Genomic DNA, 25,787 nt, shown 5'->3' with positions numbered 1-25,787 from the left:
GACTTTGCCCTCATTGGTCATTTTCCAAGGAAGATTTGCCTCTGGTTCACAGAAAAAATTAGAGCCATCAGATGGTATATCACTTCTCTCTGCTTACAAACCTGCCAACGACTTCTCATTTTTCTTAAGTCTCTTTTGCTCTTAAGATAAAGACCAAAATCCTGAACATAGCTTACAAGGCCCACACAATTGGACTTTTACTTCCTTTGTGGCCTCAATATGGTCATATTTGGACAATTTGTCTCTTCTCTGGAAGCTTTGCCGACCCCCGTGTGAGATCAATTACACCCATAGATGCTTCTACAGCACCCTGGATGCTTTCAAATGCCATGCACTGAGTAAATAAATATATTTATTTTATGTACACACACACACACACACACACACACACACACACACACAAAAAAGAGCCATGGATCTTATTTCAACTAATTTCACTAAGAATAACAAGTTCTCACCTGATTGTATGCTAAACCATGCGATGTGCTAACTAAACCACATTACTCCAACATCTAATGATGTAAAGATATTTTCGTATTTTTAAGTATTGAAAAACAGTGAATATTTTATTTTTCAAGCATCTATCTTACCTTCTCTGTGATGCAATGTGTGCGGGAGAGCATTGGAGAAAAGTCACATGATACCAGAGGAAAAGGAAAGGATAAGAGACACATTTCATGATTTATCAAGAACTGATAAGAAAACATTTTTACTATTTTTACTATTACATATATATGACATTTGATATAAAAATGCTTTCCTTTTGGCTACCTTAAAGCCCAGTGAATTTAAAGTACTGAATTTAATAATCAGTAACACCAATAATTTGTTTAATGCATATTTTTAAAGAAAATAAACCTTGAAGATATAATTACACATCATTCTCATTAACCCTTAACTTCCTCCATATCAGCTCACCCTAAATCTTAGCTTGGAGCTTAAAGATCATCTCAGCAACTTAGCTTTGGCCTTCGTGCTGTCCGGTGGCCAAATTCCCCCTCAGCTGCCTATGTGCAATGGCTGCTGGAATAATACTGTCTCAGCTTCAGAAGATCTATCTGTAGTCCGTGTGAACTTATTAAAAGGAAAGCCTTCGTTTGCCTTTCTCACAATCCCTGAGCAGTGTGAAAGGTCCGCACCACCTTCTCTGTTCTAATTTTAATTCTCCTCTTAAGTTTCTTCTCCCTTGCAAAAAAGCATCCTATGCTGCTAAGCACTTAAAAGCTTCTGTTTTATTATTTTTTCTCTTTGGAAAGAAGTACTTTTCCATTACTCTTTTTAGATTCTCCACCTCCCATCAGTTTTATCCAGTAGGAGGTGATGGTTTAAAATCACTAACAAAACTAGTGATAATTATCTACCCAGAGTGGTTAACTTCTTTAGCTGGTGCCCAAAGGTGCTAGCCTATGAAATTCTTTATCTACATAGAGCTTTCTGGAAACAACTTTCCATGAAGAGGAAGCATCTTTGATTACTGGTGATTCTCAGCTTCTTTTCCCCCAGTAATTCATAATACGCCTGTCCAGCACATTTTCATTGAGGAACTCAGAACTCATAGGTCACTCATTGTGGGCCAAGGCTCTGTTCCTCAGTCTTTTAAAACTGATACCCTGTACTTCTGACAAACATAAAATTATCACATAGCTTCCTCCCGCTCTATCCTATGCCATTAAAAATAAAGAAATAAATCACTGTCTTAACTATCTACTCAACTTATCTACCTGGATATCCAATAGTGTTTCAAACTAACATGTCCAAAACTGAGCTCCATTATCTCAATGAATATCAAGTCCATCCTTCCAAAAGACAAAATTCGTGAGTCACACCTCTGGTCTCTTTCATTTTCTCCTGTTCTACCATCCAGTCCATCCAAAAAACATGTTGCCTCTACCTTTAAAATAGATTCAGAATTTTACCACCTCTAACCACCTCTATTTAAAAAAAAACAAACAAACAACCTGTTACCCGAGGTAAAAGAACACATTGGCAACCATTCGGGATACTCAACAGACTGAAGTAATTTATCAGATAGGCTCTCAGGTCATTCAAAAGTTCCATGCGAATGGTAGTCAAGATCAGAGAGCTCCCATGGAGGAGTGGATTCTGTATGGAACGTCACTCACACACGGCCCCTGACAGCCAGGGAACAACATGAGAGATCTTAGCACCTCAAGGAAGAGTGGGACAAAGTATGGAAAAGGAAAACTCTGGTGAAGTTCATTTATATCATAGTTTGTTAAAAACTGGAAAGATTAATTTAAATATTATGAGTAGAGATCAATGTTGAAATAAATATGGTTCTTTATGTCAAATATTTCTTTTAAAATTATAATTACTTAACTCCAGTATTTAAGGCTAATTTAACTGAAGAGAGGCTAACTCAACCGCTTTCTCTCATGGTCTTCAGATTCTGTGATTACCAATAATTATAATCGTTCCTAGAGTCATGTGCAACCGCCTGTGTGTATCCACACAGAAGGAGCAACCCACTTCTAGCCCACTTCTCTAATCTTCAATCCAATGATCCTATTGATTTTTCACTGTTACTTGCTCCCCTGTTTTCTTCTTTCACCTACTGCTCCATTTTAAATTCTATGGTAAAACATTACTCTCATTCTCTTGCGTTCATATTTCCATGCACTTTAATCACTTCAATATACACATCCGGCAAAACCACAACCTATGTAAAATTCAACTCTCTGAATACTCTGAAACTGTGCCCCCTATCTGAACTGAGCTGGAGAAAAACACACAACCACATTGGCTAATCTCACTTTAAATTCATGGACATAAACCTTAAATGGGCCCTTGATGCTGCCAGACAATCACAGCATTCCTCCCTTGTCCATTCACCATCTCTTTATCCTAAATAGCTCTTTCATTCTCTCTTCTTCCTCAAACATATCTCTGCCATCTTTGTTCTCAACTGAAGCTGCTGCTTTCTACTTAATAGAAAGAATGAAAACTATTAGAACAGATCTTCCATAGATGATTCTCACCACATGGACCCCTTTCCAGCATGTGTACCCACACTGGAAACACCTTGCCTGTTTCCTACGCTCTTATTTAAAGCCCAACTCTCCTCTTAGTTAACAGAACTTATTCTGTCTTTCTCCTCCTTCATCATAATTTTATAATTCTCCTTGGAAGAAAAATTTTGAAAAGGAGTTTATATTTACTCTCTCTAAGGCTTCTCCACCCATTATGGCTGGCTCTTGCTTCATCGATTACAATCAAATTGCTCTTGTCAAAGTCAGCAGTGACTTCCATATTGTTAAATCCACCAGTCAACTCTAACTCAGTCCTCATCCTACTCAACTTCTCAGCTACACTTAACAGAGTAGTTGATCACTCTCACCTTCTTAATACCTTTCTTTATCCTAATTCAGAACATATTTGCCAGAAGATTTCCTCCTACTTCACAGGTTGCTCCTTCTCAGTTTCTTTTGCTGGTATTGCCATTTAAGCCACCTTTCATCAAGCTCAGTTTTAGATCCTCTATCTGCACTCACTCCATAACATATATATATGTGTTGGATCCTCTATCGACACTCACTCCATAATATATATATATATATATATATATATGCATACCTACACACACACACATATATACATATATAGACATACTATATACATATATACATAGTGATGATGTTCACATTTGTATCTTCAGACTGGACCTTCAGCTGCGTAATTTACACATCGCTTCAGATACCTAGTAGGCATCTCAAACTTAAAATGACCTCCTGGTATTTTTCCCTTTTCACCAAATCTGCTCTTCTGACCACCTCTCACATGTCAGGTGATAGTAAATCCATGCAGACAGTTGTTTAGGACAAAAATCTTGCAGTTTTGCTTCATTCTTTTTCTCTCATACACTATATCTACTCTACCATGAAATTCTATCAGATTTACCTTAAAAATACGCATCCATCCATTTCTCTATACTTCCACTGCTTCATCTTTGGTCTGAGCTGCCTTTATCTCTCATCTTACTGCAATGTATAACAGTCTCCTAACCGCCTTTCTTGCTTCTACTCTTGTTCCCCTTCTCTAGTCCATTCCCAATTATAGAGTAATCCCTATAAAATAGAAGTTGCATCATGTCACTCTTCTTCTGAAAGACTTTAATTGGCTCTTTATTTCACTTGAGTAAAAGTCAAAGTTCTTATAATGGCCTGTTAGGTCCTACATAATCTATCTGCCTCTCCCTCCCTCTTACTTACAAATATTTCATATTTCAGGGAATGACAGTCCAATTTGAGTCATCTGATTAAACCAGAAACTTTAGAGCCTTCCTCGAATTTTTCTCCCTCACCATCACACATCCAATCAGTTGCCATAACCTGTTGATAACTCTTTCCTTGTATCTCTCAAATCCATTTACATCTTTTCATTGTTTATGGTGCTGTTTCTCCTCATCTCTAATTTTGCCTTATCTCAAATCTGCCTACTGCATATGAATACTAGAGTGATCTTTTTACTTAAATGCAAACCCATTCATAACATTCCCAAGTCTGTCCAACCTCAAAGGTCTCCCCCTTTAACTATCTTTTTTGATAATTCATAAATTGATACTTGGATTACATAATATAGTGCCTTATAAGTAGGAAACTTTAATTACAATTCAGGCTACTTTTGAAATAGCCCTCTGCTATAATAAATTCATTGGGTCACTTAAAGTGTTTTATAGCATGCAATTCACTTTTGAGGGTATATTGGTCTGTCTATTAAATGACATTTTGTCAAGATTAATTTATTTTAATGTAATCATTTATAAAATAAACTGCAAATTCATCTGTTCACTTGGATTATACTTTTAATTCAAGAGAAGTTCAGCTACTTTAGCCTAAGTACAAACATATAGTAGGCTCTTTCTATCTTAAAAGTACTAGAGATTTCAAATAATATTAAGGAAGAAAAGTAATAATATTAAATGATAATGTTAAAGAATAATATTAGTTTTCATAGTTTAAGAAATGCATTTACATAAATAAGGTCATTTATTACTACAACTACTCAAGGAGTTGATGTTACTAATATTTTTCAGAGGAGCAAATTGGAGATCAGAGAAGTTAAGTAATTTGATAGAAAATATCTAGGAAATCAGTGACAGAACTGACTCTGGAACTTATTCTCTTTCAATACATACAAGATATTTCAGTACGTACCTGCCTGCATATGTAGGTTCTTTAATGCAAAGAATTACAAAACATCTATGTATAAGATAATGAAATGCTAATGTTTTTCAAGTAGATAAATATCTACCTTAAATGTTTTATTTGTACAAATAAAAGTTTTACTTTTTAAATGTAAAACAAATCAGCATTGTCCTTTTACATTATTACTAAGTATCAGTCTACCCTAAAATTTTCAATGTACCATAGAAAGGACATATCACATTAGGAATCCATAGTAACATGCAATTCAAAACTATTTCAACCGTTAAAGGTTAGATTTTGATTCTGTTCAAAGGTCAGACCTGAAAATAACAATTTTGAAATGTGTGGAAAATTATAATTTCTCCACACATTTTGGATGGTGCCACTGAAGTCCTGGCAGCAGTAAAATGTGTGTGTTTTTATCCTCTCCCTCTGGTGGTCAAAGAGAGGGCACCAAGAGGTTTGGACTAGGCCCCTAACTTCTCTTACGTTTCATTTAAAAATAAATAATATTTTTATCTACCTCAAAATAATCATTGAAATTTTTCAAAAAAGTCATCATCCAAAAAACAATTAGTGCACTAACTAAAATAAGGCTGAGAAAAGTTTTCCTAAAGGCAATTATCAGAGTCATTTCCCCCATTTTGGGGTTTTAAATGTGGAACTAGTCATTCAAATGAGTATTAATTGAGTAATAATTATATATGCCCAAAATCCTTTCTGGGGCCACAGACTCCTTTTATTTACAAATCATATCCCATCTTTCCTCTCCCATAAAATTATCTCTGGTGCATGGCAGACATACATTAAATGCTCAAGCTCACTGAATAATATTATACTTTATTAATATTCTAATAAATACTACTAGTAGTTACTAACATTTATTGAATACTAAGTACCAGACAGGGTGCTAATTTTTATACTGCACTACAGGGTAAGATTACTAAATGTCGGTCTACTCCTATCTAATTAATTACTTGTTAATTTAATTCTATAGATAAGAAAACTATAGCATAAAGAGGTTAAATTTCATAGCTAGGTAAGAAGGTTAGTCTTAGGCAGCCTGGTTTCAGTGCCTATGATGTGTCAGTGATCCACCCATTCTAGCTTACAATTCTAGAAAGAGGAGAGACGACAATAACTAAGTAAACAAGTGAACAATATAATTTTTCATAGTAAATAGGCTCTGGAAAAAAGAAAACAGGATGATTTAAAAGAAGTAACTACAGCAATTTTGAATAATGGTTAAGAACATGGACTCTACCACCAAGTTGGAATCCCAGGTCTGTTATTATGGGCTGTTATATAGTTATTTATCCTCTTTCTATGTTTCCTTGTCTATAAATAATAATACCTAATTCATATAATAGTTTTGAAGTTTAAATGAGTTAATACAAATAAAATGCCTAAAATGCATAAAAGTATATGATGCATAGGGTTAAGCATTTGCTTAAATATTTCTTGCTTATTAATATTAAAGATTAAATTTAATATATAAAATATTAAATATTTAAATTTGATAAATTAAATTTAATATTAAAATATTAAATATTGAAAATATTTACTCATTTGTTTACTAATGTTATTATTATTGTTCTTTTTGCACCTTTGTTTTTGTAATTATCATTATATTGAGGGCTCTACTTAAGACAGGGTGACCTGGGAGAGCCTCTATGAGGAAGTTTATTTGAGCCAAAACCCAAATGACACTCAGTCATATGAAAATTTGAAGGCAGAGATTCCAGTCAGCAGGAAAAGCCCCAGGGCCAGAACGCCTAGCAAAGAAGGCCAGAGTGGGCCAGGAAGAGTTTGCTAAAAGTCAGGTTAAACTGCTGGTGGGACTGCAAATTGGTACAGCCACTTTGGGAAACAGTATGGAGGTTCCTCAAAAAACTAAGAATTGATCTACCATATAATCCAGTAATCCCTCTGCTGGGTATTTACCCCAAAGACTTGAAAACCCATATCCGAAAAGATATTTGCACACTAATGTTCATGGCAGCATTATTCACAGTGGCCAGGACATGGAAGCAACTGAAGTGTCCTAAAACGGATGATTGGATGAAGAAGCTGTGGTACATATATACAATAGAATATTACTCAGCCAGAAGAAGTGAAATACTGCCATTGTGACAACATGGATGGACCTTGAGATAGTCATGCTAAAGAAAATAAGCCAGACAGAAAAAGTTGAAAACCACATGATATCCCTTACATGTGGGATAGAAACCTAAAAGCAACAAACTAACAAGACAAAGAAACAGAGATTCATGGACATGGACAATGGACTAGTTGGTTACCAGAGGGTAGGGGGTGAAGGAGGAGGGAGGTAGAAGGGGTAAAAGGGGTCGAATATGTGGTGACAGAAAGAAATGTAACAATGGGTGGTGAGCACACTATGCAATATATACATGCCTTACTGTTAAATTGTACACCTGAAACTTACTGGATTTCGTTAACCAATGTCACCATAAAAAAAAAAAAAAATTTTTTTAAAGAGCTAGTCAGGAGATGTTATATTGAACTTCATTGGCCATGGTAAGGAGTTAGATTTTATTCTAAATTCAACGAGAAGCCATTGGGCACTTTATACATGTTAACAATATACTTTGATTTACATTTTATAAATATCACCAGGTTGCTATAGAAAAATTGGATTATAGCTTCTGTTAAGGGTGTGGCTCTGGGCAAAGATATGCTAACTGCCAATTTCTGCTTCGTAATCTGCTTGCTTGTTTGATGTTAACTAGGATGTGGTTAATCTGTTTGCTTGTTTGATGTTAAACCAGGGTATGGTTCTAGGCTTTATAAACTGCCTCTTTTGGGAGCTCGGGGCTGATCTCCTCTAACCCTGCATGGTAGAGAGTAAGTCGCCAGCCGGCTAATAAAGGCTCATAATTAATCTCAATTGGCTCTGTGGGTCTCAGAATCATTCGCGCCACAACAGCTTCCACAGAATATCAATCTCACCACTTCCCTTAATCATTATTTAAAAATTTTTAGTTTTTTTTCCTAGGGAAAAATAATTCTTTGGCTATATTTTTGAAATGCTTATATCGGTATTCTTAAAAGTAGAGTCAGAGAAAAGGACTTAAATAAGTACATTAATATATTCATGTGCCCACTCATTTTGAATAAAGATTACATGGAATACCACAAAGACAATATTTTATGATCCTAAAATTTATGATCCTACATAGTGGATTTTAAAATCATATATAGTGGATCCTAAAATTTAAAATCATATATGGTGGATTTTAAAATCATATGTCTTTGGAGAAAAGTAGCTAAATAGTTCCTTTACCTTAATTAGATATAAAGAAAAGATATTCTTTAGATCCCACTTCTCATATTTCTCTTTGCCCCCAAAGAAGGGCAGCATTGTAAATCTGATTAGGTGAAACCCAATGGTATGTTTTACTAGTGGGTGTGGTTACTTTCCTTAATCTTCCCCATACTCCCAGCCTTACTTCTCCACATTCCTCCTCTCTAAATTCACCTTGGTTTGAGCAGATTGACAACCCACTTAGACCACACCGTCCAACTGAATCTTACCAGATAACCTTGAAACAAGTTCTCTAGCCTCAGAGCAGCTATTGATAAACCCATATTTTGAGTTGATAGCACTGTGTGGAGACGGGTAATAGCAGCAGCAGAAGAGCATTTCTAGGTCTCTGGTTATGTTACTACTATAATAGCATTAAATCATCATCTTTAATATGTAACACCTAAAAGGTTATGAATGTATTCAAAAAGAATATTATACCCACACTCTGACTAAATCGTAAAGTCCTATATCGCCGCACATGCACGTAAACTAAAAGCACAATGCAATTTATACAAAAGATTCTTCTGAATTCCTCTAACTCATAAAGGCTTTAGTTTTAAAAGTTCAAAAATATAGCTGCATAAAGTGAAATGCTTTACCTGCACGGCCAGTTCCCTCATTCTTGACTTCTGTGGTTCCCACGGAAGAGGTGGGTGGACTAACAGGAGGGCTGGAAGTGAAGCTTGTACACCCTGCAGATGTGCTGATTTCGAAATATTCTTGGTTGTGATTCATTCGATGAAAATCCAGAGAAGACACAATAGATGTTCGTTGTTTAGGCTAAAATAAATGAGCGTGATGACAATATTAATATGATCGTGTTCATCTTTAGCCCACTCTTCCCATCAATTTAGTCTAAATGGTGATTTATTCAGTTAATCTATCTAGTTTCTATACTTAAAATATATTTGTGCTTTACAGAGAGACACTATATTTATTATTTAATTAATCCCTTGAGTAATTAAATAATGGAAAGATATTTAATGAAAAAATATTACGGCATAGTTGATAAAATAATTTAGACTTTTTGTTAGATTTCCCCATAAGATTGTAAAAATATAGCGCGCAGAACTTTTCTTAATGATCAGTTCAGAAAGTTTCAATTCTAAGTCACCTTTTATTCAACTGACATTTATTAAGCATCTCGTATTTGCCAGACCCTGAGGATACAGAATTTAATAAGAAAAGAGCCCTTACAACACTGAAGCACTATAAAGGCAATTTCATTTTTTTGGTTCTTTATATAGTCCAAGGAGTTGGTGGCATTAGATATTGTTCACAAGTACCATATGCTGAAATTTTATCACCAGAATTAAGTAAAGTTATATAGAACATTTTCCAGGATCTAAGAATCTGCTTGGTATTTGTAATGAACTTTGATTTTCTTTTTTAAGGATTTTAATTAATCCTCAAATAGCAAGAAAAGTCAATTTAAACATAAAAGTTAAAATCATGGAGTAATGGCAGATACAATCTATACTCTTTGTCAGCAATAGATTGTTCCCTACAGAAGTTTTCTGTGTTTTTTTTCCCCACAGTTTTAATTATGTTCACTTCTTTTCCTGTCTAGCAGAGCTTCTAACATAATCCTTTAAAAAAAATAATTGCAGTTGTTTTGGCTCTCAGAATCATGTACATTTTCCAAGAATCAATCCAAGTATTTTTACTTTTTATTCTTCTCATTCACATTGCATAAATAGTAACAATTTCATAATAATTAACAAGAGGTCAACTACAATCTCTTTACAATACCCTACTGTACCCTAGTTTACAGTACCCTACTTTCCCCAAAGTACAATAAACTGTTGTTTTACTAACATTTTCATTGCCCTCAAATTCTTGTTCATTTAATCATTGTACTTCACAGTTGATTTCTCTCCATAATATTATTACTCTCTTACAGCTCATCATTTTTTTAAAAAAATAGATATCATTTAGTCTATAATCTAAAATAGACAATTGAAAATGTCTGTATTTTAGTTTTTTCAATATAAAGAGTGCAAATTATCACAGTATGCTTTATTCTTTCACCATTGTAATATTTTTTATGAAAGAGTTTGAGAGACATAAATATTGTTATACAAGAAAGTGCAAGTCATTTATTATTATGACACATTAACTTAGTAATAGAATCCAAATTAGTACCCATATAGGACTCAGCTGCTTTAGAAGTATGGAAGATCAAGATTTCATGTCAGGCTTGGTTTCTCACGAAATGTCTACCCTTGGGGCTACTGAATCTCAATTTCACATTCAATGTACTTTCCACTAGGCTACATAACAGCAATTAAAAATTACGAAATATGACACTGGCTCCAATGAAAACACAGATATGTCTATCGTCTTGGTGTTATTGTGTTGTGTTGCATTTTTATTTAACTTTGTATATAGGCAATAAACCAAATTAATGTAATGTTCCTCCTCATGAACTTTATAAAGGTCAAGCTATCTGATATATATGACTTCTTTACTTTAAAATGTTTTTAAAAATACATCCATCTGAACCCTGACCACCCAAAGTTCTAATAACATTAAAACACAATTTGTTGTGCAATTACAAAAGCAAGCAGGCTATTTTTGCTACATTAATTCATTTTACAAATATTTGCTGAGTGACTAAATTTCAGATACCATGGTAAGCACTGATAGGAGTAGTAAAGTAAGGCATTGTCTCTGTTGTGCAGGTGGCAATAGACTTTAAATTGGAGAAGGGATGGTGAATGAGGGAACAGACAAGCATTCCAAGGATTATGCTTCAATAGAGTATAGCAGCGGTCCCCAACCTTTTTGGCATCAGAGACTGGCACTCCTATGAGAATCTAATGCGTGATGATCTGAGGTGGAGCAGAGTCGGTGACGCTAGCGTTGGGGGCAACTGCCAATACAGATGAAGCTTCACTTACTCACCTGCCGCTCACCTCCTGCTGTGCAGCCCAGTTCCTAACAGGACATGAACTTGTACCGGTCCACAGCCTGGGGGTTGGGGACTGCTGTAGTATAGTACAGTGAAAGAGTTATGATAAGTGGAGGCAGATTAAAGAGGGACCCCAAAGGTGAGTCTCTACTTTAGGGAAGTAGAAAGACTTCCATGAGCAGGTGATCGATGGCTGAATTGAATCTTGATGAAGCAGAGGTGGTAGGCAGACAAAAGAGGATGAGGAGAAGGAAAGTACAGACTGCAAATACTTCAGAATGGCTACAGTGCAGAGTATGTGAAGATAGTGGTAGGTTTAAGACATGAGATATTATAAGTTGCGGAGGCCAAATCATAAAGAACTCTCAATGCCATGTTAAGAAGCTTGGTCTTTAACTTGAATATTTTAAGGAACCACTGATGATTTCCAAGTAAGGGGGGGGTGGTTCATAGCTGGCTTGCATTTTAGTAAATTAACTTTAGCACTCTAGAGAATCGATTGGTCAGGGCTAGACTTGAGGAAGGAAGACAGATTAGGAGGATGTTATAGAATTCCAGCCAAGACACAATAATGTCCTGAAGTAAAGTGTTGGCAATAGGGTTGGAGACAGCAGATGTTTTTAGGAGAGGCTAACGAGGTTAGCTCTTTAGGCCTTGGCATCTAATTGGATGCGAAGGTTGATTTTAAAGGAGGAGTTTAGGGTGACTCACAGATTTCTTGTTTGGGTGGATGCCAGAAGATAAGCTTTTTGTGGGAAACAAATATATACACTTTTATACCAGCAGTACACAAAATGTATGCTTGGATGTTATCAGGACTCAGTGTGAACTATTTAGTACAAGATTATGAAAATCTGCATATTTCTCTTTCTACGAGAAGAGTACTATGAACTCACTGTAGCATGGCTTCAAGTAAAATATCTGGAGGAAGGAAGATAGGCTAATGGAAATTCCAAAAGGAAGAAAACACTGATCAGTGATTATCTGACCCCATTCTTATTTGCTTCTTCAAAACTATTGGTTATTATTAGCCAGCTTAAGAAACATTGAGAGGGAAGTCGTTGCCCAAAACTCTCCAAGCATTTGGGGTGATGAAAAATGAGAATCATTACACGTTAGTCATGCGCTAAGAAACGGATCAGCAAACCATGGCCTGTGACCCAAATCTGGTCTGCCTTCTGTTTCTGAAAATAAACTTGTATTGGAACACAGATACACATGTACTTTCATTTTCTTATTGTCTATGGCTGCTCTTGTACTACAATGGCAGAGTTGAGAAGTTATGACGGAGGCCATATTACCACAACACCTAAAATATTTATTGTCTGATCCTTTAGAGAAAACATTGGCCAACCCCTGTTCTAAGAGATCATTTTGCACATTGTTTTAGTGCTCAACAAAACCATAAGCATATGTGCTTTTTTATTTCCCATCCTTTTGTGCGTTTAGTTTGGGAACATGTAGTAGAAGTGAGCCTTCTCCATCCCTCTCTCTCACTGTCCAGATGATGTAGCTATAAGATGAAGGAGGGTCATTCAACCCACACTGGGCTTTATGAAAAGTCCAGGTAAGCCTCCTTAATGTTAATCACTGAGATTCTGATTTATCTGTTAGGGCAGCTAGCCTCACTGGCACAGAATGTAGTGGCTCAGAAAAGTTAAATAATTTGCTCAAGATCACGTAAGTAGTTAGCAGAAGGCTTAGATTAGAAGGAAGTTTCATGTGTTCAAATCTAGAGACGAGTGAGTGCTGCCTCAAAACTCAAAGGACAGAGGCAGTATTAAAAAGAGATATCTATGTGGAGAAATGAAATAATGGCAATGGGATAAAAGAATACGGAGATGGTAGTGATATTAAAAATGGAATATTCACCTAAACTTTGATTTTGATACATTCTTTTCTAAAATCTATTCTGATGGGATCCTGCTTAGCCATTCAGTATAAGAAAGAAAAAATGTTTTCATGAATTCATTAAAATTACAAATGGAATTTGCCAAGTTTCAAAGTGTAGAATGAGTTGTACTTGTGTTTCTTGTTGTTCCTCCTTTAAAACATCTCTCTCGCCTGTGGTCCAGCACTCATTTCTCCCTACTTTACAAGGGACTTGCTAACACAAATATTTGCTTAACCAGTATCAGCAAACTACAGATCATGGACCAGATCCAGGCTTCGGACTATTTTTGTGAAGCCTGTGAGCTAAGAACAGTTTTTACATTTTTTTAATGGTTGGAAAAAAAAAAAAAGCGAAGGAAAAATAATATTAGTGACAGGTGAAAATTATCTGAAACTCAAATTTCAGAGTCCACAAATAGTTTTATTGGAACATATACATGCCCATTCATTTACATATGGTCTATGGCTGCTTCCACACTATCACAGCAGAGTCGAGTACTTATGACAGAGACTGTATGACCCACAAAGCCTCACTGTTTTATTCTCTGGTCCTTTACAGAAAAAGTTGATGATCCCTGAAGAGTGATTAGGGAATGTCCCTGAGGAGCTGAAATTGAACAGATACGCAAGTGACTATGAAGGAGTCAAGGGGGCCAGCTACATACAGTTGTTGGAACCAGTGCAACATGAAAATGTGGGGCACCTTGTTCCAAAAACAGGGAAAAAAAGCAAGTTTTCCATGTCTTTCATGGTCTCTCTTAGATCTGTAATGATGGTTGTATCTGCTATTTAATGTTTACTCCCTTGGGCACAGGGACACTCACAGGATGAGAGCAGATCCTCATGGGCACCCAGAGGCTCTGCCCTGCAACTTAGTGCATGTACCTGACCTCCATCTTCCCCTACTCATGGTCTTACTGCTGTGTCAGCTGTTGCTGGGCTGGTTGGGAGCCTGAAGGTTAGGGAACCAGGTGGCCGAGACTACCACCTAGTAAGGTTGGGAGATGGTGGGTGAACTACAGATGAATCAAGGCTCGAAGCCTCCACATGCTCCATTTTCCCACAGACTTAAGTTACATAAAACAAATTCAGAGATAAAAATCATTAAGAAATTTAGACAGCTATCTAAGGGTATTAAACCCCAAGCATGAGGCCCTTCTGAGTGTGGGGCCCATTGAGTCTGCACTGGTCCTACATTTTGGAAGCCAACATCATCTTGTTATTACCTTAAAGGGACTGATATGTGAATTTACTGGTGTTATACAGGATCGCATGCATTTCCTACCCTTATTTTGGATTCTCTTCATTAGAACCTATTATCATGAGAATGTCTCTATATTCTGTAAAGATATAAATGAAATAATATATTCTGATGCAACATTAAGAATTCCATAGCATTTCTGCAACCCAGATAGATATGATTTATATATGAGTTATATGAGAACACATAATTCCTGACTAGGATGAGATCTAGGTAATGTGTATATTTACTTCAAAATTTTCTCTAGACTAGAATGTAAGTTTTAAATATCTACTTTTATGTTTCCTCCTCTGTTAATTTCAAATTATTTAAACTAATAGACATTTAAAAATCCACTTACTTGGATTTAAGTGGATCTTAAATCATTTGAATTCACTTAATTTAATTACAAAGGGACCTCATCAACCTCCTAAAATGTCAAATAGGACTAGAGGGATACTCTGGTGTCAGCACAAAGAAAAAGTGGTTCTAGCAAAAGTCAATGATGATATTAAATTATTCAAGCAAAACCAAAGTTCAGAATGAGTTCCCAGAGAAGATGGTTGAAGGTCAAAAAATTAGCGAGTGACATCAAAAGAAATATGTGGAGATGACAGAATTTCCAGACATAGGCCCATTGATGAATTATATCAGTATGAAAGCAGTATACTTTCAAGTCAGTAGTAATAAATTAGATGTCTTCTTGAATACTTTCAAAAACCAGGATGGAAGTAGGGTTGTAAAAAAAGGGACCTAGACCAGTAGTATTTTCTTTTAGAATTTTAATTAATCTGGATTATTTTGTGTGTCTGGTATATGGTGAAAAAATTAATTCTAAGTATTTTTCTCCCAAATGACAGCCTATTGTCCTTACACCATCATTTCTTCACTAATTCGAAATGCCACCTTTATCATATACTAAGTTTCCAAATATAGCCTGGCTTTACATTTTTAGACGCTATGACATTCCCATTGATCTACTTGTCTATTTCTGTGTTAATACCACACTCTCTCATTTCCTGTTGAGGCTTCTCCTCCTCCTTCTAAAGCTCCTAGTAAATGGATGTTGAATCTCTGATTCTTCTTATTTTATATTCTGGGCGTATTCTACAATTTGGTATTCTAAAGCACTTCTATTAATTTGTTCAAAAAAAATTATTATTGACTATCAGCCAATGTGTCAGACATGGTTCTAGGCTCTGGGGATACATTGGTGAACAAATAAGATAAAGCATACAAATCTCTAGCATTTTATTATGAATTTAGGTGGGATGATCCTCTTTTTAGTTTTCAAAAACTTTTCTTGTTTTCCAAGTATTCCATTTAAAAAAAAGCCTCTTCTTAATTTTGTGAATTCAATAATCTCTGAAATTTTTCTTAGGATACTGAGTACAGTCTTTTGCTTGCATTAACTCTGTTTTCTTAGGGGTCATTTACTTTGTTCATTGAGCTTAGTCCCTCTCTTTTGGCTGTTAGCTTTCCTCAAATGTCTGATGTTCTTGGTTAACCAGTTTTTGTTACCTAGGGCACTGCCCTATTTCTCTCTCCTGTCCTAATTCCCACACTAGTTGCTTCAGCAGACTCCTCACCTTGCTTAGACAGTTATTACCATCTGGAAGGAAAAAAAGTCAGTTGTTCCATGTATAAGATGCTGAGGTTCTTTAGTTGCCCTGACCAATCCCTGTCTTAATCCAATACCATTTGTTTTTGTTTGTTTATTTGTGTTTGTTTTTTTTAGGTATTTTCATTTTTTCTTTTTCTTTTTAATTTTCTATTACAGTTGACATTCAATATTATTTTATAATAGTTCCAGGTGTACAATACAGTGGTTAGACATTTATATAATTTACAAAGCGATCCCCCTGACTAGTTTAGTACCCACCTGGCAGCATAGTTATTACCATATTACTGACTATTCCCCATGCTTTACTTTACATCCCCATGTCTGTTTTCTAACTACGAATTTGTACTTCTTAACCCCTTCACTTTTTCACCTAGCCCCTCAACGCCCCTCCCATCTGGCAACTATATTTGTTCTCTGCATCTGTGGATCCGTTTCTGTTTTGTTTGTTCATTTATTTTGTTCTTTAGCCTCCACATATGAGTGAGATCATACAGCATTTGTCTTTTTCTGTCTGACTTACTTCACTTAGCATACTCTCTTCCAGGTCCATGCTGTCACAAATGGCAAAATTTTGTGTTTTTTTTTTTTTTATGGCTGAATAATATTCTATTGTGTATATGTACCACAACTTCTTTATCCAATCATCTATTAATGGGCCCTTAGGTTGCTTCCATATCTTGGTTATTGTAAATAGCACTATAGTGAACATAAGGGTGCATGTATCTTTTGAAATTAATGTTTTGTATTTCTTTGGATAAATACCCAGAAGTAGAATTGCTGGGTCATAAACTAGTTCTAGTTTTAATTTTTTGAGGAAACTCTATACTGTTTTCTATAGTAGCTGCACCAATTTGCAATCCCACCAGTGGTGCATGAGCCTTTCTTTTACTCCACATCCTCACCAACACTTATTGTTTGTTGCTTTATTAATGATAGCCATTTTGACAGGCGTGAGGTGGTATCTCATTGTGGTTTTAATTTGCATTTTTCTGATGATTAGTAACATTGAGCATCTTTTCTTATATCTATTGGCCATCTGTATGTCCTCTTTGGAGAAATGTCTATTCAGGTCCTGTGCCCATTTTTTAATTGGATTTTTTTTTTGGTGATGAGTTGTACGAGTTCTTTATAAATTTTGGCTATTAACTCTTACTAGATGTATCGTTGGCGAATATCTTCTCCCATTCAGTAGGTTGTCTTTTTGTTGATCAATTCCTTTGCTGTGCAAAACCTTTTTAGTTTGATGTAGTCCTATCTGTTTATTTTTATTTCCTTTGTTTGGGAAGATATATCAGAAAAAATATTACTAAGAGCAATGTCTGAGAGTTTACTGCCTATGTTTTCTTCTAGGAGTTTAGTGGTTTCAGGTCTTACATTTAAGTCTTTAATCCATTTTGAGTTTATTTTTGTCTATGGTGTATAGTGATCTAGTTTCTTTCTTTCTTTCTTTCTTTTTTTTCCTATGTATCTGTCCAGTTTTCCCAACACTATTTATTGAATAGATTGTCTTTACTGCATTGTATATTCTTGCCGCCTTTGTCATAGATTACTTGACCATATAGGCATGGGTTTATTTCTGGGGTCTCTGTTCCATTCCATTGAGCTGTATATCTGTTTTAATGCCAGTACCATGCTGTTTTGATTACTATAGCCTTATAGTATAGTTTGATATCAGATATTGTGATATCTCCAACTTTGTTCTTTCTCAAGATTGTTGGTGGCTATGCAGGGTCTTTTGTGGTTCCATATAAATTTTAGGATTATTTGTTTTAGTTCTGTAAAAAATACCTTTGGCATTTTGATAAGGATTGCATTGAAACTATAGATTGTTTTGGGTAGTATGGACATTTTAACAATGTTAATTCTTCCTATCCCTGAGCATAGTATATGCTTCCATTTATCTTCTTCAATTTCTTTCTTCAACATCTTATACTTTTCTGAGCAGAAGCCTTTTACTACCATGGTTAAATTTATTCCTATACTATTTCTTTTTATCTTTCAGAAGTTTCCAAATGCCTCTGATAGTACCATTCTCAGCTTTTCATCGCTGCTATGGATTTACTCTTATTTTTATATTTAATTACTTTAATGGTATGTCAGGAAGGAGAAGGTGTAAACAGTTGGAATGAATTCACCATCTTGAGTTAGAATTTTCATATTTCTTTGTCTTGATCACTTTTAAAACAGTATAAAGAAGGGATTTGAGGGATTCCAGACAACAACTCACTAGGGGTAAATATTATTAAGCTTTTAATTTCAGATGTCATACAAATTGAAAATAATTTATAGATTTTTTTCCTTTTCAGTATGAAGCAAAAAGAAGTAACATAAAGTTCAGGTAGAGCCAGACCCTACTAACTCTTGAGTCTCTCATATTTTTATCAGTGAGCAATTTCTCTACTCTTCAGTCTATTGACAGCATTGATTTTTTAAAAAAAAAAATCCTTTTAAAGCATGTTGAAGAAAATACAGTGGGTGGAAAATAGGAACAAATAGAATCTGATTCTGCTACATATTAAACCTTACAGTCACTAGGTGTTTTATTAAAAGAAAGGCAGAGATTTAAAAAACAATCTTTATATTTCCTGCTTTTATCTCTTAATTCATTTCATTTTTATATAGAGATATTTGGCTATGGATTAACATATATACTCATCTTCAATTAAAAGAGACAAATTATGAAACTGTTGTATATTCCTAGTATTTAACATATATAAGCATAAATGTAAAATTTTTAAAATAGAAAATCTGTTATATATGTTTTTACACATGACTTAGTTTCTTCATACAAATTATTCATTGGAAATGGAAAAACTACATATAGTCATGAGATGGTAATAAGCATATCGGTTTTTATTTTAGTTTTAATAAACTGTTAAGTAGTTCTGAACTCAATGTATATTTTAAAGACCTAGAGAGGATTTTTACCTCCAAACCATGATGTTTATTTTCACAGAAGCTTCTACCAATATTAAAATGCTCGACTTTCTCACAAAATTTTTTTGAATTAGGCATTTCAAATATTTATGCATTAATATATCAAAGATGCTTGTGTAAAATTCAAGTGTGCCCAAAATTAAAAATAAGGCCAGCTTGATTTCCCACATTTAAGTTCTTTTAAAAAAATAATTTTAAATGATTTATTTCAGTTTCAGAATAGCAGGAAGTAATTATGCAGTGAATTAAAGAAGATATATTCTAAGCAGCCAAAATAGGAAGCTCATATCACTGTGTGGGTGAAAGACATTTTTACAAATAAAGGTGCATGTTGCTTTTTTTCTTTTATAACTTAATTTTTTAATTATTTTCTCTTTTGTTTTGAGACAATTGTAGAATGACATGCAGTTGTAAGAAATAATACAGAGAAATATCATGTGTCCTTTTCCAAGTTTTCTCCAATGGTAAACAATGCACAATTATAGTACAACATCAGGATATTGACATTGATACAACCAAGGACCAGAACAATTCCATCCCAGAAGGATCCTTCCCTTTGCACTTTTAAGGCACAACTACTTCTCTCCTGCCTCCATCTCCTTCCAGTAAGCACTAACCTTGTTCTCTATTTCTACAGTTTTGTTGTGTCAAGAATGATAAATAGAATCATACAGTATGTAACCTTTTGAGATTGGCTTTTTTTGCTCAGCATAATTCTCTGCAGATTCATCCAAGCTGTTGTGTCTATCAGTATCTTGTTCCTTTTCATGCTGGATAGTATTCAATGATATATGGATGTACCACCGTTTGTTTAACCCTTTACCCACTGAAAGACATATGGGTCGTTTCTAATTTTCAGCTATTACGAATAATGTTGCTATTAATATTCATGTACAAGTTTTTGGGTGAACATAAATTTTCTCTTAGCTGGGATAAATTTCCAGGAGTATAAATGTTGGGTGGTACGGTAGTAAAGTGTTTAATGTTTTAAGAAACTGACAAACTGTTTTTCCAGAGTTGCTATATCATTGTACATTTCCACCAGCAATGTATGAGTTTCTCTATATCTTCGACAGCATTTGATGTTGGCACTACTTTTTCTTTTCATCATTTTGATAGATGTGTAATGACATTTCGTTGTGGTTTTAATTTGGATTTCTCTGATTTTTACTAATGTTGAACATCTTTTCATGTGCTTATTTGCCATTTCCATATTCTCTGTAGTAAAACATCTTTTTATGTCTTTTGCCCATTTTTAATTGAATTTTTTATATTTACATTGTTTAGTTTTATGTATTTTTTATATGATCTAGGTACTCATTCTTTATCAGGTATGTAGTTCACAAACATTTTCTCTGGTCTGCACTTGTCTTATCATCTCTTAACAGAGTTCTTCAGAGAAAAAACTTTTTTTTTATTTTAATGAAGTGCAATTTATCAATCTTTCCTTTTATGGCTCATGCTTTGGTATCAAGTATAAGGACCCTTTGCCTGGCTCTAGTTCCCAAAGATTTTCTCCTATGTTTTTTCTTCCTAAAACTTATATATTTTTACATTTAACATTTAAGTCAGTTATCCATTTGAGTTAATTTTTGCATAAGTTTGAGACAGAACAAATTTCACTTTTTTGCCTATGTTATGTTCAATTACTCCAGCAACTCAGTGGAGGAAAGGCTATCTTTCCTCCACTGAATTGCTTTTGCATCTTTGTCAAATGTCAGTTGGGCTTATTTGTGCAGGCCTATTTCTGGGTTCTCTCTTTTGTTCCATTGATCCATGTGTCTATCCCTTTGCTAACATATCGCACAGTCTTAAATATTGTAACTATAAAATAAACCTTGAAATTGGGGAGACTAATTCTCTCCAGTTTATTCCTGTTTCCAAATTTTAGTTATTCTAGTTCCTTTATATTACCATGTAAATTCTCGAATAATCTTGTATATGTCTTCAAATAATCTTGCTAGGATTTTGATAGAAATTACATGAAACTTGTATATCAATTTGGGGAGAATTTAAATCTTTACTATGTTGAGTCTTCTAATTTTTTGTTTTTGCATCCTGTGACCTTTCTGAATTTGCTTATTAGTTGTAGGAGTTTTTTCATAGATTCCTTGAGATTTTCTATATAGACAACTATGTTATGTATAAATGGGCCATTTTTATTTCTTCCTTTTCGATCTGTACACCTTTTTTTTTTTTAATTGAGCAGTCTAGGATTTCCAGCACTATGTTAAATAACAATAGTGAGGAGAGTGGACATCTTCACTTTGTTCCTAATCTTAAGAGAAAGCATTCAAATTTTCACCATTAAGTGTCAGCTATAGATTTTTCTTATAGATGTTCTTTATCAAGCTGAGGAAGTTCTCTTCTATTTCTATTTTTCTGAGAGCTTTTTTAAAATCATGAATGAATCTTGAGTTTTATTGAATGTTTTTTTTCTGATTTAATTGATGTTTCAATGATGTGGTTTTTCTTCTTCATTAACTTTCAAACATTGAACCAGTCTTGTACCTATGGAATAAACTCCGCTTTGTCATGGCATATAATTCTTTGTATATATTGCTAAATTCTATTTACTAAAATTTTGGTAAGGAATTTTGTATCTATATTTATGAGGGATCTTGTTCTACAGTCTCACTTTTCATGTTATTGAGAGTTTTGTTTGTTTTTTGTACTGTCTGGTTTGGGTACTTGGAATATTAACTTCATAACATGAAGCTTCTGTTTCAGGGAAAGATTGTTTGGAGTTGGACTTAAATCTTCCTTAATTGTTTGCTATAATTTTCCAGCAAAACCGTGTTGGTCTGGATATTTCTTTTATGAAAGACATAAATTATGAATTCAATTTTTTAATAGTTATAAGACTCTTCATGTTATCTCTTTCATATTAGGTGAAGTGTGGTAGTCTGTGATTCACTTAAGCTAAGCTGTCACATTTCTATGGGTAGAGTGGTTTGTAATATTCCTTTATTAACCTTTGATGTCAACTGTGCATGTAGTGCTATTCTGTTTGTCATTCCCGATATAGGTAATTTGCATCTTTCTTTTATTCAGTTTCTGTTTTAGAATAACAGGAGGTAATTATATAATGATTTATAGAAGATATATTCTCAGCAGTCAAAACAGGAAGTATATGTCAATGTGTGTATGAGAGGAAAATTTTTTTTACAAATAAATGTGCAGAGTGCATTGTTTTTTAACCTATCAAAAGTCATTCTGCTTTCTAATTCTTAATTTACATGGTTACCTTACTAATAATACATCTTATTAAACATATGCTGTGTCAGGCATTCTACAATATACTTTTTCATGCAAATACTACAACAACTCTGCAAAAGTGAATATACGTAACACATTATAGATGGGGAAATTGAGACTTCTCAAAGGATACTCAGTAACTTTCAAAGAGTTTTAGAATCTAGCTCTATCAACACTTTAAATGTTGACAGTTGGTGTCTATCATTTAAAACATTTTTTAGTTAATAGCAAAGAAACTGTTAAGCTAATAATTTGTAAGTGTTCTGACAGAAAAGTGAATGAGGAAGTGAAAGGATGAGAAGGAACTATCTCTTTTAGAGTTGTTATTAATCACTGTCGATATTTTGTTATAGTGTATTGCCTAATGTTTATTTATATAATTTAACCTTTTTAAAATAGTCTCTCACGTGTTTCACTAACCTAATAATCCTCTTAATTTATTATTTTATGTACAATTGCAATTATTATGGAGATATTCATTTGCTGATATCTTTGTTGAACTTTTTAGACTCCAATGGAAGATGCAAGACATTTTTAGAATGTCTTTCCGATATTCAAGAAACATTTGTGAGAAAAAAAATTCTTAACTAAAATAGCAATATGGCTTGGTACTTGACTCAATTTAATTTAGTATTTATGGCATGTGGTCTCATACAACTTTTTTAAGATTTCAATTACATCAGTTATCCCTATGCTCGCTTAGCAAATAGTTATTGTCAAGTTCTTTGCTAACCACCAAGAGTCAAAGAAATTTCACAGAGTGGTGGATCATTGCAATTTCTGCTTTTATAAATAGTAATGTAATTAATGTTTTCCATAAAATTTTTTTCATTATTTTGACGCATAGAGTCTTACAATAACCATATAAAAATAATATGGAAGCACACACATAATGCGTAAGGAGCATAGTGAAAGGGTTAGAAACCCTTATATCTAACTATCTGTTTGACATTTAGAGGTCTCCCAAACTTTATGTAGCCAAAACAGACCTTTGATCTTTGTTTTCCAAACCAACAATCCTGAAACAAAACAAACATAAAAAACCCTGGATTCCACCTAGATTTCAGTAAATGGCACCATGATTTTCATAGGGGCTCAAGCCACAAACCAAACCATGCTTATATAAAATCCTACATCCCTCGATTTCAACTCAACTGTAAATATTATTGGTTCTACTTTAAAACTGTCTCTTAAAACCATCTACCTCTCTGTACCTCCACTGCACCACCCTGTTCCAAACAACTGCACTCTCTCTCCTGGACAACTACAAAACCTATTTCCCTTGCTTCTGCTTGCTCTCCATAAGGTACCTCTAGCCAGAGTAATCTTTTAAAATTATAACTCACATCAAGTCACATCCTTGCTTAAAGCCCTTCGATGGTGTCCAGTTGTACTTGAAGTAAAATGTACAATTCTTACAAAGACCTACTCAATTCGTCATCTTCTCCAGCCTCATCTCAGAGCACTTTCCCCTAGTACACATACCTTTTGTCTGTTCCCAAATTATAAATTCACCTCATCATCAGGGCCTTTATATTGTTGTGTCTTTTCCCTAGAACGTTCTACCCGTGACTCTTTGCACGGCTAGCTGTTTCTCTTCATTTGTGTTCCAACACATATATCACCTTCCGAGAGGCCTTCTTTGATGTAAAGTATTGGCTACTCCTCCAACTTCAGTTTTGCTGTTAATTCATAGAATTTATCACAATCTCAAATTATATTCTTGTTTATTGTTTACTTTATCATTGTATATCTACCTCCTCTGGAATATAAGCTCCTTGAGGGCAGGGATTTCTTTTATCTTACTCATGATTATATCTCCTATGCCTAGCATGAAGCCTGGTAAATAGAATGTACTTGGCAAATATAAGTGAAATGGATGAATGGATAAGGGGACCTCATTGGAGATGGATTGAGAAAGGGTTATACTTGGTAATGCTTGGATTCTATCCTGAAGGAAGAATAAATATTATCCAGGAAGAGGGAAATGCATTCTAGACTTTATCAGAAAGTGTGAGAGGACAAGTTTCCTTTGGAGAGTTGCAAGATTTTAGTATAGATGAATGTTAAGAATGGTGATCATAAAGAGGAGTCCAGTGCCAGAATATAAATGGGCTTTTATGCCTGACTGAGGTGTTTGGATGTTATCATGAAGGTAATAAGAAGCTCAAAAAGGTTTTATAGAGGAGAGTAATACAATCAGGTTGATAATGTAAGAAGATCAATCTCCACCCTGGGGAGAAGTCTGGCTTTGAGAGACAGAGCCCAAACAAGGTGAGGAGGGTATCCATGCAGAGGAGAGGGGTGGCATGGGTGTCACACACCTGGTAATGTTTGGAGGGTGTTCATTTGTGGCGGGGCTCTGGGGTGGAGAGACAAAACACTGTCAGGGTGAGGAAGGCATCCACCAAGAGTCAGCCCAATGTGGGAAGTCAGAGTACACAGAGGTAAGGAGAAGGGTGGACTGAATGGTATGTGTCATATCCTGAGCAGGATTAAGAGGACGTCCATGTGAGGATGAGCTAACATGGGGAGGCAGAGCCCAAAGTGGGGTGAGGCAGGTGTCCACATAATGGGTATTAGGGCCAAATCAAATAACTAAATATATTAAAGATAATGGAAGTTAGGTTTCTGACTGTCGGAGAATAAATTATAAATATGGAAATGAATTCTGTAATGTTATATTGAAATCACATTATCACTTTGAATTCATGATTTTCATTATATGTAGAGATGGATATAGACATGTCGATATGTGTGCATATGTATACTTTATATACACACCCATACTCACCTACCTACATACATACATATACATACTGTGCATACATATAAATATTCCCTAACTCTGTCCACTGAGGGGGCCTTGGAACAGTGAAATGCCAATAATAATAAATTTACCTAGTGCCCTAATCTTGGTATCTAACTATCATTTTCCACCAAAAGGAAATAGAACTTCTTGGAGAAATGGCTTATTCCATATCTGGGACTGGAAATGCGTGAGATAAGCCTAGAATACCTTGTAGTCCCAGAAAGCAAGGAAGTGCTTGAAGAAAGATGAGGATATTAAAATCCAGAATATTTTAAGTGTCAAAACAAATAACGATAGTAATGGAGTATATACTTATTAAATAAAATAGGAAAACATGCATCTAAACAAATATATATACATAAATAAAATAAATTGAATATTTTATGAAAAATGGGATGTTAATATAGTTTCAAAATACTTGCCACAAATGCTTATAAATTACAGAAGGAAAAGAGTAACTTTACAGTGGAGAAGCCTGGGAGATACAACTTTAATCAAGTGATCAAGGTAAACATCAATAGGAATAGGGGGAATCAAAATCATGTACCACCTGACAGGATGCAAAAAAAAAAAAAAAAAAAAAAAAAAAAAAAAAAAAAAAAAAAAAAAAAAAAAA

At 34.5% G+C, this 25,787-nt stretch overlaps 1 protein-coding gene across 1 annotated transcript in view; it reads right to left on the bottom strand.

The window, feature by feature from the left end:
- Positions 1 to 25,787, bottom strand: part of ANKS1B (ankyrin repeat and sterile alpha motif domain containing 1B) — a 678,567-nt gene that overhangs the window by 339,930 nt on the left and 312,850 nt on the right. The window contains exon 12 of the mRNA XM_039878010.1: positions 9,093 to 9,273. Coding sequence (XP_039733944.1) covers positions 9,093 to 9,273 — 181 coding nt within the window. The remainder of the gene's footprint in view (positions 1 to 9,092; positions 9,274 to 25,787) is intronic.

The sequence above is a fragment of the Pteropus medius genome, unplaced genomic scaffold, assembly GCF_902729225.1.
Source record: "Pteropus medius unplaced genomic scaffold, Ma_sr-lr_union100, whole genome shotgun sequence".
Lineage (NCBI taxonomy): Eukaryota > Metazoa > Chordata > Mammalia > Chiroptera > Pteropodidae > Pteropus > Pteropus medius.
Note: the sequence above shows the minus strand (reverse complement) of the source record. Positions and strands in the feature narration are given on the sequence as shown.